Raw genomic sequence first — 18,336 nt, forward strand, 5'->3', positions numbered from 1 at the left:
GCTCTATCGGTCGCAAATGATCGTGTTAGCATAAAGTTAGTGGGGCAGTAGTGGAATAGAATTTACAATGAAGTGCAGCAACTTGCCGCTTACGAGTCCAGTGTCACGTGAGCACAGTTGGATTTCTCAAGGAAGTACACAGTTCGATGGTTTGCGAACGTAAATCTATGCGAAGCTGACAGGTCTCAGCATTGATGACATCGAATAGCCGTCCGGTGCCTTTTGTACCAGGCTTTCCCACTTGAAGAGCCAGCAGGAGTTCCGCTCCCAGATGCCACCCTCCCATTTCGCTGTCCGTAGCGGTTGTCAAGGTATCATCCGAGCAATGAGCACACTCACGTCGACTTTGAGAGGGCTCGCTAAGAACCCATAGACCAGTAGGTTGGTCCAGATCGCGTAAGCGAGCCCTCACTTCGACCAGCCGATGTGGGCATCCTTGCTCTGTTGAGCGCCATTGCTGATGTTCGACAACTCGCGCCGAACCACTTGCTTGCTTTTATCGCTTACTAGAAAAACAACAGTACCATAAATTACGCCCGCTCCAAACCCATCTATTAAACGCCAGTTCCGCGATCGTATGAGCAGCGCGACATCCATTCTGCCCGGAGCAGCCGGATCGAACGTTGTGAAGTCTGCCGACTTGTCGCAAGAGACTCGCGCACCGCCACCTTGTAGTGTTTGTGCAAGGCAGTGCAAGTCATTCGCGAAAGTCGAGCAATGAGCGCCCGCCCTCTCTCCCCACGCCGTCGCGATGCAACTGTTGTGTCGAGAAAAAGCAGCGCTGTCTATCATGCTGAGATGGGTATATCGTATGCCGCACGGCTCGTTCGATCCGATGAGACCGAGTTCGCGTCCGGGAAAAGTAAGCAGTAAGACGCGCCAATTAAAGAACATAAGAAATCCGCCGTTGTGAGTGCCGAATTAGTAGCTCAGCTTTACCACCAGCTGTTGGCGCCTGGCCCACTGGGGTTGCCGTACGAGCCGCCACCGTACGCAGGACCGCCTCCGTAGCCGCCACTTGGAGCACCGTAGCCGCCATTCATGCCGCCGCCCATGCCCATGCCCATTCCGCCTGCGTAGGCTGGGCGCTGCCCGCCGCCATAGGAACGCACGTCCTTCATGGCTGCAGAGCCGCGGCCACGGCCGCCTGAGCGACCGCCACGACTGCTGCCACCGCCGAAGCCAGAACTCTCGCGAGCGATGGTCTCGAGGAAGCCTGGCACCTCCTGGTTTGCCTCTTTGAGCAGGTCGATGAGGTCCCTAACCACGCCGCGGTTGCCACGGTTGAAGAAGGCGGTGGAGATACCAGTGTTGCCGGCACGACCTGTACGACCGATACGGTGCACGTAGTCGTCAATATCTGTGGGTAGGTCGTAGTTGACGACATGCTTGACGTTGGGGATATCGAGACCACGAGCAGCAACAGCAGTAGCCACCAAGATGGGGCAGCGCCCTGTACGGAACATCTCCAAGGCGCGCTCACGCTCGCGCTGGGTGCGGTCACCGTGGATGGAAGTGGCCGGAAAGTTTTGGTTGATGAGGAAGTCGGAAAGGGAATCCGCCATGCGCTTTGTCTCGACGAAGATCAAGGTAAGGCCTGCACCATGCGTGTGCAGGATATCCAGAAGCACACTACGCTTGTCGATATCTTCGACATACTCGATCTTTTGCGTGATGTTCTCCGAAGTTGAGCCAACACGCCCTACCGAAAGGAAGATATACTCTCGAAGGAAGTCGCGAGCGAGCAACTGGATGTCGCGAGGGAAGGTGGCGGAAAACATGAGCGTCTGGCGGCTGTCGGTACGCGGCATATCCTCGCCCTCAACGATTCGACGAATCTGCGGCTCGAAACCCATGTCAAGCATGCGATCAGCCTCGTCCAGGATTAGGTACTTGATGTTAGCAAGTGAGATCCTGCCTCGCTCGATAAGATCCACAAGACGGCCGGGAGTGGCAACGAGCAAATCGCAGCCGCGCTCGATTTGGCGAAGCTGCGAACCGATGTCGGCGCCGCCGTAAACCACGCAAGGCCGGACCCATGAGCGGTACGAGAATTTGCGAGCCTCGTCATAGATCTGAGAGACCAGTTCGCGAGTCGGCGCAAGGATGAGCGAGGTCGGGTACGCTTTGCGCTGGCGAGCGAAGCCACTTTGCTGCGGAATATTTGCGCTAGGTCCATTCTGGAACGCTTGCGAGAGAATCGGGAAGAGGAAACCGCCAGTCTTGCCTGAACCGGTCTGAGCGCAGGCCATCAGGTCGCGACCACCCATGACGATAGGGATAGAGTACTTCTGCACGGGAGTCGGGACCTTGTAACCAGCCAATTCGATGTTGCTGAGGAGATGGTCGTCTAAAGGCGGGTTCGTAAAGGTAGTCACAGGTTCCGGCACGCCCTGGCCAGATGCCTCAACGGGAATATCGTCATACTTTTCGAAGTTGATTCCGGTTGCTTGCTTGGAAGGGTCGTTAGGCGCACCGAAAAGCTCACGCTCGACGCGTTGGTTGGCCGGACCCGGAACGTGCTTGCCATCCCTCCACTGTCCGTCTCCTGCGCCCATGTTGGCACGAGCACCACCTGAGCCGCCTCCTGAACCGCCTCCAGGGGCACCGTAGGCGTTGCGATCGAAGCCACGCGGCATCTGCGGTGAATTGTCGAAGTTGCCGCGGGGAGTGAAGGACTGAGCGCCAGCGTTCCAGTTTCCGCCGCGAGGCGCACCTCCAAAGCCGTTGCTGAATGCTCGTTAGTTACTGGTCGTTAGGATTGGTTGGGGTGTGGGTAATATCTAGCCTACCTTTGCTGCGGTGCCCACGCGCTATCATTCATGCCGTTGCTCATCGGTGGCCCTCCTGCGCCGTTCTCGAACCCGGCACCACCGGCCGCTGGTGGTCCGCCACGCGGTTGGCCCCTCGCATGTGGTGGGACGTAGGCAGAACGCTCAGAGAAACCGTTCTGCTGGGGCTGGCCAGGCTTAGGAGCGTGCTGCGAGTCCTGGAGCGAAAGTCCGTTCATGCTGAGCTGTTCCGCCATGATGTGCTGCTGCCGTCGAACGTCACTGATGATTTAGAGTAGGGTGAAGTGAGTGAAAAGCGGTCGGTTGCCTTGTGCTGAAGCTTTCTTGGCTTCGTATGCCTCGTATGCAAGTATTACCTGCAAAGAAACACAATAACTAGAGTCGACGTACTGAAAGCGTCAAGAAAAGAGTTTGGGTTGTTGGTTTCGGAGTGCGAGTGTGGATTGTGGGTGGGAGATGGATGGCGTTGGCAGAGGCTGCAGGAAATTTTGGCGGAACACGATCGGGCAATCCCGCGGAAAGCGCGCTAACGGATATGCACGCCGCGCGCCACCAGCTGAGTCATGGAGAAAGGTCATCGAATTCGAGAAGGGTCAATGCATGTGATTGCAGGTTTGACGTGGCTTGGTCAGTAGTGTTTACAAGACGCCAAAAGGAGCTTCATATGTGCTCTACCGCCTGGTACAAGACCTCGTAGTCTGAAATGTCATGCCAACATGGCGGAAGCATAGTACTGCACGTGCGACATATCCGGACAATGCATCGTGCGCGTCTGCTTTACGGAGGAGGGTAGCCATGCGGCAATGCGGCCAATAATCACCCTCACACCGAGGCGACTCTTCATTGTATGCGCTGAGTGCGTGAAACATACAAAGTCATCTGCATGATGACTTTTTGGCTTGCTGAAAATAGCGAACGGATGATGTCCCTTGGTCAACTGGCGCATGTGGGCTTAGGGGCATGACGATGATATATGAAAACGCGCGGTGCCTACAGGAAATGGCCAGTATGAGGCTGCGGTGGTATCAGTCGAACATTCTGTGAAGTGAGTCATGAAGAGGTGATGTAGGGTCGCCGCTGGCTATACAGGATGTCACATTTCGAACGCCTAACCGCACTACTTTCAAATCACTTCACCTCACCTTGCCTCACCACACAGCCTCACGCCACAGTGGCAGAGCTTTATTCCCCAGCTCGATAACACAGACAGCGAGATGGTGAGTCGGGCCGCACTGCCGCAGTGTCTGGATCAACCTAACTTACATAGTGTCTAGGTGCCCAAGGTTAACTGCAATCCCGTCAAGCTCGCTTCGATCGTGACATACTTCCAGAAGTCGCGCGTAGCACACAGCCTCAAAGACCTTGAAAAGCAGCTTCCGTCCGTCGCTTCCATCAATGGCATGCAAGTCAAAGGTGTGCAACATGTCTTGCATGGTGGCCCACAACCTCTGCTCACAACGATGTGCCCTTAGACTACATACAGGCGCTGCAGGACGACAACAAGATTAACGTCGAGAAGATTGGCTCAGGTAACTGGTACTGGTCGTTTCCCTCTCAAGACAAGAAGATACGCGAGAAAGCACTCGATGACGCTCGCTCCGCATACGACAAGGCGAATGCTATCAATGAAGACCTGAAAATCAAGCTCGCCGAGTCGCAAGCACAGCGCGAGGACGAACAAGACATGCTCGACAGTGGCGGTGAACGCCGTGAGACCCTTGTCGCAACGAAGACTGGACTGGAAGCTGAAGTCAAGCGACTGCAGATGGAGCTCTCTGCGTATAGCGACAGTGATCCAACCGAGCTGGAGCGGAAAGCCAAGGACCTGAACGGGTTCAAAGCTGTGGTTGGGCAATGTACGGATGACATCTACTCCATGGAAGGCTGGTTCAAGAGCATCGGTCAAAGTGAAGCTGTGCAAGCATTGCGCGTGCAGCTGTACGGCGATGAGCTCGATGCCGAAGAAGGCATGCTCAGGGAGCTGTGATGAGGCCAACCATTCGTGGATGAGGTTGTGGTGACTTGCGTCTGCGTAGCAAGGGGTAGCGCATGTTTGATTGCGTCGATGCATCGCTAACAGCATTATCTCATAGATCATAACTTGACATCACCGGCTTTAATAGCCTCCCAGTCTTTCCGCCCAAACGGTACATATGTCTTGCTCCCTGGCGGCAACCAGTACAGCCTATCCTTACTGCCTGCCTTTTCTATCAAATCTATATCCACACCTTCCCGTTTCGCCTGGCCCTTCTGGATCTTGAACGTACCAGTATAGGCGAGCTCGGGAGCCAGCCGCAAAAAAAGCGGCACTGCGTACCTCGGCAGACTGCTGATGACATGCTCCGCCAACCGCGCAAAGTCGAAGCTTTCTACTGACGTTGACGCCGCAGGCACGATAGTGGCGCACCCGCAACGACCATCAGCATGCGGTACTGCCACGCCGTAGACACTGCACTCCGCTATTTGGTCGAATGAGCCGAGGATGTCCGAGACTTCATTCGTTGAGACGTTTTCGGACCGCCAACGGAACGTGTCGCCCAAGCGATCCACGAAGAAGACGCGCCCGTCGGCGTCAACCCGCATAACATCTCCACTCCGGAAGAAGAGATCGTTAGGCTCGAAGACACCCTTTAACCATCGCTTCTTCGATGCATCTTGGTTGTTGAAGTAGCCTTTGAAGGCCGCCTCCGCCAATGTCGGATCGACACGGTGTAATACCTCGCCTGGCTCGTTGACACCGGCCTTGATCACGAAGCCGTCTTTGCCTCTAACAATGTCTTCGGTATCGGGATCGATCTTCGCTCGCACCTCATTGTTGCCCATTACGCGATGCCATATTAGCCCTCTGACTCCGATGCAACTCCTCGAGAAGTCGCCGTAGTTGCGATTGAATGTGGCACCCATGCCATCGGTAGCAGCATATAGCTCATGAATAAGCGGGATATTGAACCGCTTCCGGAAAGCCTCCCACACATCCGGCCGCATACCGTTACCCCAGGCTTCATGGACATTGTGTGCACGTTCGAGAGGATGAGGAGGCGCATTCACCAGATACCGACACAGCTCCCCGACATACTGTAACCGGTTCGCCCTTGAAGCGGAGACCTCAGGCCAAAAGGTCTTGTGGGAGAACTTTCTGCCTAGCGTGACTGCTGCGCCTGAGTAGATGACTGGTGTTATGCACAAGCCCTGGGCAGCTCCGTGGTACAACGGGAGGCATGTGTAGAACTTATCGCCAGGTTTAAGTTTGAGGTAAGTAGCCATTGCTTGGGCGGTGTTCAGGTGGCGACCGGCCATTATGATCACCCCTTTGGGCAGGCCCGTGGTGCCGGAGGTGTAGATGAGCTCCTTGAGATCGCCGGCTTGAATACCGCTGTTCCTTTCACGAGGGATCGGTTTAGCGTCATTAAGCGACTCCATGAAGGCTTGATCGAAGTATAAAACCTTGATGCCAGCGTCACCCAGCTCGCTTTGGCAAGGCTCGACAAGGTGCTCGACGCTGCGATCGGTAATCAAGAAGCGGGACTCGCACAGCTATACTGGTATGAGAGGATGATAGTCTTCGCATTGAAGGCACGACTCACCTTTGCCGAATGGACTAGAGGTGCGCCGCTGAGGTTGCAGTTTAGGAACGCGATTGAAGCTCCAACCCCATCAAGTGCGAACCATAGCATCAGATACTCAGGACTGTTAGGCCCGTCGATCGCCACCATCTCACCCTTGCGGACACCCAGATCCTTCATCAGCCAATTGCCAACACGTTGAAGCTGGTCGAAAAACCGCCCGTAGGTCCATGACCGGCCCTCGAACTCCAGGAAGAGGTTGTTCGCATTGAGTCCAGATGCATGGTCTTGGAAGAGGTGGTAAATGAGCATTCGATCTTGAGCCTGCTTCTCCGCGATAAAGTTCTGCGCCCGAGTGGCTGCATTGTTGAGACTGCCTCCATGTAATAAATCATGTCCAAGGTGAAGTTTCGCATCGAGGTATGCTGCTGTTGCTGCTGTCCCAGCGATTACGGCAAGAGCCGGTACTAGGCTGAACGTTAATCTCGATAAACAGCAGACTGTGGAGAAGTTGTGGGGTGAGACGAACGAGCCATGATCGATCCTTTTGCGCCCAGAGGATCCTAACACTCTGGCGACTTCACTTGGCAGTAGAGCCTCAGCTCACTTTCATTTCGAAGACGACGACGGCGACATGGCTGGCAGCTTACAGCCGGGCGTCAGCACTATGCCCTTCCCTGGGCCTCGGTTCTGGAATCTCAAGCGGCACACACTCGAAAATGGCAAGTGGGGAAGGAGAAATAGATGGGAGAGGGGATCAAAACGTGACTCCGTCTCCCATTGTGATACTAAAGCAAAACTACTCCTCCTCAGCAAGGCACGCAGATGACAACATGCTGCGGTGTGCGAGAAGGTCGCGCGTTGGTGTTCGGAGCCAATGCCACTTGCAAGCACTATGATAGACTCATCAGTGTTCCTCCGTTCTCCGCCTGCACAGGCGTGGAAGGAGCAACATTGAGCGCCCTCGGCGCGACATTGCGCATTTTCGCTTCAAGGAAACTCCGACACGGGTTTCGATCAAGAACCATACCATAGCTTTGTGATGACTTTCCGGCAAGCGGGCGATGAGACTGGCCGGGCGTGCCCGAGCTTGTTCCCTTGACCTCCTTCCTACACGGCTGAAACGCTTGACCTGCCTAACGTTGTGATAGTGCGACTTCGTCGATACTCAACGGAGGTTGTTTGATGTTAACGGTCACTCACAGGTGCAGGCCTTGAGCTCAACTCGGCATTGGCCCCTTGTGTGCTGCACACGAAGCAGCCTTCAATAAAGCTCCGTAGCCTGAAGTGATCCAAGCCTGCCACGGCCCAATGCTGATCACTTCGTGCGCACCTGTTGAAAACAGAACAATCCTGCGTCCGTCTTATTCTTGAGAACAGCTGCGTGCAATTTCCACACTGCATGTGATGAGCTTAGTAAGACGACACACAGACAGTGTGGCTTGCCGCAGCGACTGCCTGTTTCACAATGCCCTAGGTAGGGTAGATGCACGACCGCCAGGCCCTGTTGACGGAAGATACACCTCATAGCACTGCACTTACCATTACAGCACAATAACCACGTCGAGTGATGCTTACAAAGCACGGAACAGATGACCAACCGTGATTCGACTTGGTCGGTGTTAAGCTGAGCATCGCACTGATACAATAACGGTCCATACCCGTCCTGTCTCAAGGTCACCATTGGGAACCGTTACACTCGTGTTCATCAAACAGCGGACTTCGTACCCAATGTCGAGCTAATTCACGCTAGATCGTCATAATGGTTCACGTTGTTGGTCTTTTGGGTGCCAATGGCCTGGTTGGCGGAGCCACGGCGAAGCTCTTGCTCCAGTCGGCTGCCGCTGGCAAGATCGAGCTGGTCCTGCTCTATCGAAGCAGCAACCCACCCAAGGGGGTTGAAGGACACTCCCATGTCGAACTGCGGGAGATAGACATCGAAGGCCCAATGACAGATATCGAGAAGGCCGTCAGGGGCATCAATGTTTTTATGTACAATCTCGCATTACTATTTCACGATAATGGTACCTACTGACACTCTGCAGCTCGGCAGTGGGTTTCGGTGCGTTGCCACACGAGCCCAACCTCGTCGAGGCACTTTCCAAGTCGCCGGACCTTGTGACTTACGTGCCTTCGGTCTACGCCACGACACGGTCGAAAGCAAACGAAGCGGATCCGGCACTCGGCCCCTTCCTCAAGTTCGTGCATGCCGGGTGGGACCGTGCCATTGAGAAAGACATTGGGATTACCGCCGTCTACACCGGAGTCTTCGACGTCTACTTCTTCTCTTACGGGTGAGCAGCCCGTTTTGTCGTCTCTGGCGTGATGTGCTGACACTCGTGCGTCTAGCTTCGTGGGCTGCGTGCTGGGGCAGAACGTGGTGTGGGCCAACGAAAAGCAGATGCGCAATCGTGTCGCCATCACGTAAGTGTATCGGCTCACCCGATCCTCAACGGGTTATGCTGATACTCCGCAGCACGATTGACCATCTCGCGTGGTATTTGAACGAACTGGCTACCTCCGACCCTCAGACTATCAAGAACACGGAACACTCTGTAGTCACTTTCTGGCCGACAGGTCAGGAAGTCGCGGACTTGTACACGCACATCAACGGCAAGCCGGCGGAGATCAAGGATTTCACGGAAAAGGACAGAGAAGACTTCCGCGCTGACGTGGCCAAGTTCGGAGCCGCCAAGGTTTGGTACTGGGATCATTGGGCAGCCAACTCGTGGGAGTACGAAGTCCAAGGCAGGCACTACGACCGGAGTTATAGCGGTCCGGGCATCGAGGAAGTTGCGAGGCGGTTTGCGAAGAGCGGCTGAGCTAGCAATGGAGTGGTCTGAGTCAGTGCCTGCGGTGGGAGGCGAGCGAAAAGCATATCGTACTCCGTGCGCCAGAAGCTTAGGATTGTCAACCCCCTCAGCTACAATCATCGCCACAGGGACCTCTTCTGTCGCCCCTACCCCAACCTTGGTGACCAGCAACGGCTGTTTGTACATGCCAACTTACGCAGCATGCAGCTCCATGTCGGACACTGCTACTTGACTGCAACTTTTCTAAGCTTCATTCGGCGTGTTTCTGCTCTGAGAGCGGAAAATCGATTACACCAGGTATTTAGACAGTGTACAAGCGCTGCACATGTATCGACATCGCTCAGGTGAAGTAGCGTAGTACTCTGTCACCACACCGTCAAAATGATACTCCATCCACAACTCCCAATGGGCCTTGCCTTCGCCAATCTATGCCGCTGATGTTTCGGCCCAACGCAAACGTACACTCATCCATCGTAACGTCGTGCCCGGGTCGCGGAGACCCAATCATGCCTTCTGCGAGGACTGACCATCATGCAGGAACTCGCTGCTGTACTTGCTCGCGTCGTCGTAGAGATCTATTATGCACCCTGCGGACCACGCTTGAGTCGGGCACTGCAACCACCGTTAGCGACTTTATATGCATGCATGAGGAACAGCAGTACGACTTACCGAGTCATTGCAGTAGCTCCCATTCCTGTTCGTGAGCTCCGTCAACCCAGCCCAGGGGCTCTCATGGATCATCTTCATGCAGCCGAGCAACCTCTGCGTGACTTGTTGGAACGCCTCGACCTTCTCCTCATGTGTCTGGCGGCGCTGCAGGTCGAACTTGAGCAGCGCGCGCAAGAAGAAGCCGCGAGGCCACAGCCACTCGGGTCCTTGATGATAGTTGCGTCCGTGCGCAGTGTGGAAGTTGTCGCTATCGTCGCTGTTGATGTAGTCCGGATGGTATTCGAGGTCGCTGGGGTCAAGCGTCGCCATACCGGTCGGGCCAAGAAGTGCCTTGTCTGCGACCTCGAGCGCACCGAGAGCATGAGTGGGGTTGAAGAGGTCCGGAGCGACAGTCATGGCGATCGGGAAGTTGGGCCGCAGCTGGTAATCCCTGTACTCTTTCTTGCCGCGGTGGACATCCTTGTAGATACCCTTGCGGTTGACGATCTTCGGGTTAACATCGTAGTCCTTCCACTCATCGGGGTTGGTGGGGATGTAGTATGCATGCTCGAAGCTGCTCTTGAGCTTCGCCGCCCACGCACCGTACGTGATCAGCTGGCCATCGCTCTTCGTCACGCCGTCGTACTTGAAGTGTCCAGCGCTCTTGAGCCCGTCGACCCACTCTAGCGCGCTGTACAGCAGACCGGTTATCTCCACTGGCGCGCCGTCGCGGGAAGTGCCCGGCTCGCCTTTGTTGCCGGCTTTGGTCGACTCACCCATCTTGTCCATCCACGTGCCGCAGTTGTGCTCGTTGCCGCCGTAGATGATACCGGAGCTCCAGTCGACCTCGATGTCAATGTTGAAACCGTCATCCTTCATCTGACTGTCAATGGCTGGGCCGGCGTTATACTCGCGGAAGTGCATGCCGGCGGCGTGGCGCTGCAGACACTCCTGGATGACGTCCTCGATGCTGCTGCTCTTCGAGTATGCTCTCGGATCGTCCCAAGGGAACCATGTGTCGTCGTATGGTAGGAAGCGCCGCCTGACCTGCTCCTTGAGGATCGACTCGCCCTGGGGTACTAGCGTGACATAATCCTGGATGTTTTGCAGGAAGAACCAAACCGAGTCGCGGCTGTTGTACCGTGGGATCTTGCCAGAGCCGAGCAGGTTTGGGATCATGCCATGCTTGACCACGCTGGCAAAGCACATCAGGTGCTCTCTCGCGTCCGCATACTGTGCGGTGCAGATGAGCAAGCCGCGCATGGCGATCATGGTGTCTCGGCCCCAGTTACGGGCCCAGTCCTGAGCGAAATGCGGCAGACCCGCGGCGAGCGCCGGCACAAGCTTGTCCGGCCAAAGCGAGGCGTTTTCTACATAGCCGAGCATTTGGCACGACACCATGGCGAGCTTCTTGAGGAATTGTTGACCGTGCTGCACGTTGGGGCTCATCTGTTCGATACCGCGGTCGAAGGCGGCACGATGCGCGGTACCAATGACCAAGGCGAAGTACCGCGGTAGTAGGAAGCTTGGGACCTTGCGAATCGCGTCGAAGCGTGTCTTGAGCCATTCCGCGGGAGCAGCAAGGTTGGCGTAGATGTCGCGCTGCGCAAGTTTCTCGAGCCGGCCAACGATGTAGTCCAAGGCCCACTGACCGTCACGCAGGTGGTTGCACATTGGGTGACCGAGGTCGTTGTGGGCGATGATATCGCGTAGAACTGACCACCAGCCTTGCAAGCCACAATATACGAGCGCACCGTGGTTCGGGATGGTGTAGACACCGTCCGCGCCTCCACTGTTCGCACGCTCTTCGGAGTCGGCACGGTATAGGATCGCATTTAAATCTGTCAAGCTGACGTTCTTGAACGCATCGCGTGCTCCGGTGGTAACGTACTTGTCCAAGCCTTCGCTGTGCTCGGCGCCCGGAATCCATGTCTCAAAGACCGCAATGGAACCTGGTGGGAACTTGTCGCCAACGGTGATGACAGTATCCTCACCGCGAGACTCACACTGCACGCCTTTCAGATCCTTGGTCTTGCTGGGAATACCGCGCAGGACCTTGTCGTTGATGGCAGCCTGCTTTGCTTCCGAGCTCTGGTCGCACTCCAGGTTCCACGCTCCGAGCAGCTTGGCCTTGGTGCCACTGAGCTTTTGCGGCGGGAAGCCAGCGTTACCATTGCCGTAGCCCGGGAACGCGGTATGCGCGATCAAGTAGTAGCCCTTCCGCGACTTGGCATGGATGCGATGGACGGTGATGTACTCGCCCTCGTGGTGTACGAAGCACTCATCGTAGTTGTCCATACCCATGATCCTGTGCAGCTGGTTCATTAGACGCTTGACAGTACCTGCGCCGTCACCTGGTCCAATGCGCAAGCTCTCGTCCGGCTTGAGATTGCTGTAAGGTGAGCTGTAAGGACGCGTTTCGTGCACAAGCTCAATGAGCTGCGGATACAGTTCATCGTAGCCGAAGTTGGATCCAGACGCTGAAGCGCACATGGCGACCAGAGCAGCGTTAGGCAGCGTGTCCCGGCCGTCCCTCCGCTGCACAGGCGTCTCGTTGTCGTGCGTGCAGTCCATGAGCAGAGCGTGAATCTTCGACGGCACAACCTTGTGGATGACTTCTCGACCTTGAGGCACGCCGTTGGTCAGGTTACCGTTCGCCTGCGTCTTGGGGTCTGCGCCGGAGACGTCATCAACCTCGAACGACCCAATAGGCCGCCCACAGTTGATGTGTACTAGCCGGCTCATCTCCGCAGTAGACCAGCATTGCATCGCCTCTCTGATCAGGAAACTGATGCCAAGTCGCTGACAGTACAGGAAGTCCATTTTCTCGTCACCAGAGAACAGCTCCGCAGCAATAACGAGGTTTGGCTGCACTTGTCTTGCGGCGTCCAGCATGTGCTCGGCGACGTGGAGAGGCGTCGAGTGACAGTTGTCAATGCGGAAGCCGTAGAAGTGCTTGGCCATCAGCTGCGTGTACTCGGTCATGTACTTCCAGAGGAACGGGCTGTCATCGGGACCACTGCCGTAGCGGAGCTTGACACAGTCGCCCCAGACGATGAGCTCTCGGCGGAGGTAGACCTTAGACTTAGGACCAGCATTGTCACGCATGACGTCCGCCGCCCAGACCCAACCGTTGTTCGCAAGAGCCAATGAGTCAGGATCATGCCCGCTTGTGGTGTCATTGACCGGCAGACGAGTAAAGTACGACTCAATGAGCGGGTTCTCAATGGTGATATCGCCGACTTGCGGTCCGTGAGGGTCAAGGCGCATGTACTTCGTGCGATTGAAGACTTGTTCCATGATGGCCGCAACGTCATTGTCGTACTCGCGGTACCAGTCCAGGTTCAGCTCATTCAAAAAGCGGTGCATGGTGCCGAAGGCGGTTCGCTCATCGCCGGCGCTGTTGACCTTCGAGTTGTACCTACCGAAGAGCTTCTGCAGCAAAGCAGCAGCGCGCTCGGGAACGGTGTTCCGACGGAAACGCTCGCCCATACGATCTTTGCCAGGACAGGCATGTTCACGCAGCCAGTCGGCCTTTTGCTTTAGTGGCCACGATTGCACATCGTCTTCGAGAGGGCAGTCCAGGTCAGCCTTATTCTCCATCCACGCAGAGACAGCGGTCTGGGCGCTATGCTCGACATCGCAAATATAAAACTCCCACAACTTGATGGCACCGATGCAGTGAACCTTGACAGCCTCCATGATGCGCAACAGGTCACCCTCGTTGCTGAGATGGGTCGGTAGGCCAAGGTTCTTCAAGTTCGATGAGAACTTGAGTAAAGAGCTGTCGAGTTCGTACGCTGGACGTAGATGCGGTGCGGTGTTGATGTTGTAACCTGATTCGGGGTGCTGTTCGAGCCACTTGCTGTTGTTGGCCGTGTGATTCCAGACAACATCCGTAAGACCTAGCAAGCCGTACTCTTCGTTCATCTTCGTGACAAGCTCTTCGATATCTTTCTCGCCGCGCGGAAAGACGGCCTTGTCGAAGGTGTGCTGATCGTAGATTGAATACGGCGAGTTGCTGTCACCACGAATCATGAGCGGCGTGAAGTGCACCATGTTGTAGCCTCGCTCGCTGATGCCGTGAAGATGGCGGTCCCAGTCATCGGGGTATTTGCCCATGAACTTGGACAAGACAGAGATCATGGAGATCGCGTCGAGGGGTATGCGCTGCTTTTGGACGTGCAAGGCGGGCGAGACATCGATGTAGAAATTCGGCGTCTTGGTAGGCTTTGGCGCTTCCACCTTGCCAGTCGTGAAAGGCGGCAAGGGAGTGTAAGTGCAGTAGAAGGAGAAGGCACCGGCATAGTGGATGGGAACGTCAATTTTGATCGAGTCGTTGAAGTTGGGCGTCAACCTAGGCATCGCAGTCAATGTCATGTCCCCTCGAAAGCATTCAGGTGACCTGAACTCACTTGAACTCCCTGAACTTCTGCCGATCAAAGTGCTCTCCCTTTGCCGGAATGTTCACCCACAGACTGCCCTGCCGGCATATCGAGCTCGTGCCCTCGATCTGGAAGCGGACGCTGTAGGCCGGAACTGTGGGAGGAGAGAGGTAGACATAAGGCGGGTCGCCGGGCAGGTCGGGAGAGCCGTCATCCTTGAGCGGCAAGAGGTAGACGGTGTGGTTGCTGACTTGCTGAGGTGCCATCTTGTCGGCCACCGTCTGTGGGCAGTGAGGATGCCGAGTGCAGCCCTGGGTGTTAGGCAAGAGGTGGACAGTGTCAAAGGATAGGGTATATTAGGTCGCTGGTTTGGAGTACTGTACAATACAGATCAACAGCTGTATGGACAGACTGGAAGATATACAAGAGAATGCTGCTTGGTTGAGCAATGGACTGCTTGCAGACGGAACGGCGGTAAAAGGACAGGTCTGGAGATGTCAATCTCACAGACAAGACGGAAGCGAGCAGCGAGATCAAGATCTCAATGTTTATCTGCTGCTTCGTCGCTGCCTCTATGATAAGTCAATGGCAGGAAGGTGTTGCTTGGGGACGGTGAGAGAGTGGGAAGCTGCACGCGCCACTTTGCCAGAAAAGTTGCGGCGAAGCTGCCAGGTACGCATCGCATCTTCACGCTTTTGGGAAGGCGCAAGTGGGTTGCGGCTTAATGTCCGTGGGGAAGTTGCCGATCTCCCGATTCCCGGGCATTTACGACGTCAGCGCACGTGGCGGTTCAGACATGAAGCATTGAAGGGGAAGTCTATTATCTGTATCGAGCCGGTGTATGAATTAATGGTGCGGCCACGTCGAAGTTGCCGCTTCGTCCTGTTCAGTTTCGTATCTTCTGCAATGAACAATGCGCATTGCTCTTTCAATTATCAGCCATGTCTTCGTCCTCATCCTCGTCTTCGTCGGCATCGACCTCCCCAAGCAATTCCCTCTCCTCCTCGTCCAGCTCGCCACCACCCTCATCATCCTCCATATCGTAGCCGCCCCTCTGCGCATCACCAGCAGACGCAGCTAAGATCCGGCGCTCACTCCCGCGCCCCGTCCCGCTCCTCTGCCGCTGAATGGCCCCTCTCCGCGAATACTCCGAGTCAACAAACTCGAACCCGTCGTGATCCATGTGCGGCGCATAGCTGTACCGCTGTGATGGCAGCATCCCTCGGGACAACATATGCTGCCGCCTAAGCATCGACTGACCCGGCAGATTGGTATCCTCCCATCGCTCCAGCCTTCGGAAGGTGCGCCGAAACGTCTTGGCTAGGCTTAATGCTTGCTCACCGACATCATTCGTCTCGACGGAGATAGGTAGGGCCAGACCTGCGTAAAGCACTCTCGGCTTACGGAGAGCCTCAAGCTCTTCAGGCGTTTCCGTGTTCTCTTTGTTTTTCGAAACACGCCAGTCGTCATCCGTTTTGTCTCGTAGCTTACGTGCCCGGATCGCTTCTTCTTCGGAGTCGTACTCAGTGGGCATTAGGCGGATGCGCTTCCAAGCCCGGATGATTGCGCCTTCGTCTTCGCGGATGCCGCGTGCACGAGCGTGGACTTTGCGGATTCGCCGGTCGAGCATATAATCAATTTGTTGTCTTCGGTGGTTGATGAGAGCAGACTGATGCTGCGTGACGCCGCGGTTACGTTTCTGGGCTTGATACGACGGTGTTGGAATATGATCTCGGGTAACGGGTGGCTGGAAGGAAAGTGTCTGCTGCGGCGAATGGTGCGACAGTCCATTACCGTATTGCGCATATGGCGAGCCCGGCGTCGCTGGCTGTAGCTGACCGTTTGGGACCTCGGTGACGAAGCTTAGCTGACCTGTGTTCGGTGCCAGCGGAACGTGGTAAGAGTTTTCGGTCCCGCGGACAGCAAGTGGGACAGGTTCCTGCTTAGTCCTGTTCCTTCGCCAGTTGCCTCTGCCAGGTCCTTTCTTAGACGCACCGGGCTGAGCGGACGGTGTGTCCATTGAAGCCTCGTCATTATTCAAGAGGTTGTTGATTCGCATATCGCCCACTGGCTTAGCAAGATTGACAGCCTGGAAGCCATGGCTTGTGACCGGAGATGGTGATCGAGTGTACTCACTGCCCGTTTCGTGATGCAAGCCAGACGGTCTCATTGCGGACGGCCCTTCAACACATCAGCAGCTCGTCAGGCAAACAGGCGAGGAAGGCGCTTAGGGAGGTGCTTACCATTTCTATACCAGGCATGCTCATTCGTCTCCTCGTCCGATCCATGTCCAGTATCCCGCGCAGATGTTAGACCCTTCTCCTTCCGTGCTCGCTTCAAAGCTGTCATTGCCGGACTAGGCTCGCTTGCAAGAATGGCGATTCGCTCCTTCCGCTTGACCTCGCCAAAATGCTTTTCCTCTTCGGTATCGACATTCTCAAGAGCAGCTTGCTCCTCGGTCAAGCTCTCCAGAGTCGGTACCTTGATGGGCATTGCATCAGTGCCTTCTTCGCCTTCGCCGTACTGCCCGGGACCGAACGGATTCCGTTCCGCATCTTCGCGGGTGAAGTTGCTCTCAAGGTACCACCAGATTAACCAAAGGAACGCTTTTGCTCGACTGGCACTGCTAAGACTACCTCGCATGACCAGGTCGAAGAAGTCTCGAGGTTGTTGAAAGTGCGTTTCCGTGATCTTGGGCGCGTACTGGCTCATGACGAAGATCAAGTTCACCGGATTCGTACGAGGTACCCTTGCTGTTTGGATGTCGTCTAGAGTGTTCGGTTGAGGTTCGTCTTCCGTAGCACCCTTGAGTATTGACTTCAGACGTGGTGCGTCTTGCAACTGCTTGTATGTGTTCGGGTCCTGATTTGCTTGCAGGGCTGGGATGGAGTGGTAAGTGCGAAGCTGAGCTCGCATTTCCGGGAAGACTGTGCAGGGTTAGTGTAAGAGCCAGGTGCATGCGAGCGGGAGACTCACAGTTGAGAGTGGTATTCATCCTGCCCACATTGACGAGCAAGCATACCATAGCCATGGATATGGCACCTTCCGTGTCCGCCAAGAGCTTCTCCTTCAATATCTTACTGCACTTGCTGCTTCTCGCCATGGCGTCGATGTAGATTTCAGCAAAGGTAAAGCTGCTCTTGTCCTTTCCCGGTCCCATGCTGTATTTCGCGAAGCATCTTGTTGTGTCGTAAAAGACGAGTCGAAGAAACTCGTACTGGATGTCTTTGCGCCACAGTGGGATGCCGTCTTCCTTCTTCAGGTGTTTCATCTTGTTGCCGGAGAACACTGATGAGATACTGCCGCTGGGATTGCGCCTGGTGCTGGTCGTCGTCGAGGTGTGCTGCACGTCATCCTCGTCCTTGGGTGTGTCGGCGGCATTGTCGTCTAAGCTTCCGTGGACCGGGATTGAGGGCGGCGGAGGCATTGCAGCAGAGCTCGAGGCAGACTTCAGTTCGAGTGCTGGTGCAGCAGCGTTGGAAGGGTCCGCCGGCTCATCAGCCAGGATGTGTTGCAAGGAGCTCATGGCGGGCGGCTTTTTTGCATGGGACGCAACGGCGATCCGGGTAGCGACATGTATTCCGCAACCATCTATACCATTAGTGGCAGCAACATTGGCAGAAAATGAAAGACACAGTGAATGGAATAGAAAGGTGGATAGTTGCGCTCACATGCTTGCCGTTGGCTACCGCTCGCTAGCTGACTCGGACTTCACGATACGATCCAGCCGACCCTTACGTTACGTGGCTGATGCGCCAGATGCGAGGCCGAGAAGCTTTGTGCGCTTCCGGCGTGGAGAATCCAAGCTTCCCGTCCTTGTATCGTGTCTTGCCAACCCACCAACCAATAGCCGCAAATCAGGCTGTCTTGCCGGTGACGGCGCCCCAAGTTATCGGCCAGAGTTGCACATACAAACAACACCGTCAAAGCCAGCTTTTAGCACTCGCAGCAACAATTCGGCACAGCAAATACTGCCACCTTTCTCTGCTTTATCGAAGCTCCAATCCGTGAATGGTAGAGGATGTCGCCCCCTCGCAACCTGCTGCCTCAGGCATGGACGCTTTTCTGCGTCGTCTCCCATCAATGGTGAGACACAGGTTACATTATGTAGGTGCCTCTATCCCGCAAGGTATGC

General features: G+C 55.6%; 7 protein-coding genes across 7 annotated transcripts; 2 read left to right on the top strand and 5 right to left on the bottom strand.

Annotated features, from left to right (window-relative positions):
• Nucleotides 1-935: 935 nt before the first annotated feature.
• BAUCODRAFT_80455 (uncharacterized protein) lies at nt 936-2,705 on the bottom strand (the record flags this gene model as incomplete). Its single annotated transcript, XM_007683334.1, has 1 exon — nt 936-2,705. A coding segment is annotated over one exon (1,770 nt), but the record flags the coding sequence as incomplete, so codon positions are not given.
• Nucleotides 2,706-3,498: 793 nt separating this feature from the next.
• BAUCODRAFT_127126 (uncharacterized protein) lies at nt 3,499-3,738 on the bottom strand (the record flags this gene model as incomplete). Its single annotated transcript, XM_007683448.1, has 1 exon — nt 3,499-3,738. One exon carries the CDS (start codon nt 3,736-3,738, stop codon nt 3,499-3,501), a length of 240 nt encoding a protein of 79 aa, XP_007681638.1.
• Nucleotides 3,739-4,006: 268 nt separating this feature from the next.
• On the top strand, nt 4,007-4,779 carry BAUCODRAFT_28353 (uncharacterized protein; the record flags this gene model as incomplete). The annotated part of the gene is made up of 3 exons (XM_007683148.1): nt 4,007-4,009; nt 4,067-4,205; nt 4,265-4,779. 3 exons carry the CDS (start codon nt 4,007-4,009, stop codon nt 4,777-4,779), a joined length of 657 nt encoding a protein of 218 aa, XP_007681338.1.
• Nucleotides 4,774-7,035, bottom strand: BAUCODRAFT_318665 (uncharacterized protein). The gene is made up of 3 exons (XM_007683449.1): nt 6,885-7,035; nt 6,377-6,822; nt 4,774-6,326 (listed from the first exon to the last, which is right to left on the bottom strand). The coding sequence occupies exons 1-3, from the start codon at nt 6,889-6,891 to the stop codon at nt 4,887-4,889; spliced, it is 1,893 nt and encodes a 630-aa protein (XP_007681639.1). The 5' UTR covers nt 6,892-7,035; the 3' UTR covers nt 4,774-4,886.
• A 710-nt stretch (nt 7,036-7,745) lies between these two features.
• Nucleotides 7,746-9,578, top strand: BAUCODRAFT_318679 (uncharacterized protein). Its single transcript, XM_007683450.1, has 4 exons — nt 7,746-8,347; nt 8,401-8,649; nt 8,705-8,779; nt 8,832-9,578. The coding sequence occupies exons 1-4, from the start codon at nt 8,118-8,120 to the stop codon at nt 9,175-9,177; spliced, it is 900 nt and encodes a 299-aa protein (XP_007681640.1). The 5' UTR covers nt 7,746-8,117; the 3' UTR covers nt 9,178-9,578.
• Nucleotides 9,537-14,604, bottom strand: BAUCODRAFT_318661 (glycoside hydrolase family 13 protein). Its single transcript, XM_007683451.1, has 3 exons — nt 14,232-14,604; nt 9,838-14,173; nt 9,537-9,780 (listed from the first exon to the last, which is right to left on the bottom strand). Exons 1-3 carry the CDS (start codon nt 14,465-14,467, stop codon nt 9,673-9,675), a joined length of 4,680 nt encoding a protein of 1,559 aa, XP_007681641.1. The 5' UTR covers nt 14,468-14,604; the 3' UTR covers nt 9,537-9,672.
• A 395-nt stretch (nt 14,605-14,999) lies between these two features.
• BAUCODRAFT_117532 (uncharacterized protein) lies at nt 15,000-18,174 on the bottom strand. Its single transcript, XM_007683452.1, has 3 exons — nt 17,178-18,174; nt 16,445-17,128; nt 15,000-16,382 (listed from the first exon to the last, which is right to left on the bottom strand). The coding sequence occupies exons 1-3, from the start codon at nt 17,725-17,727 to the stop codon at nt 15,130-15,132; spliced, it is 2,487 nt and encodes an 828-aa protein (XP_007681642.1). The 5' UTR covers nt 17,728-18,174; the 3' UTR covers nt 15,000-15,129.
• Nucleotides 18,175-18,336: the final 162 nt, after the last annotated feature.

This window comes from Baudoinia panamericana (genome assembly GCF_000338955.1).
Source record: "Baudoinia panamericana UAMH 10762 unplaced genomic scaffold BAUCOscaffold_15, whole genome shotgun sequence".
Classification (NCBI taxonomy): domain Eukaryota; kingdom Fungi; phylum Ascomycota; class Dothideomycetes; order Mycosphaerellales; family Teratosphaeriaceae; genus Baudoinia; species Baudoinia panamericana.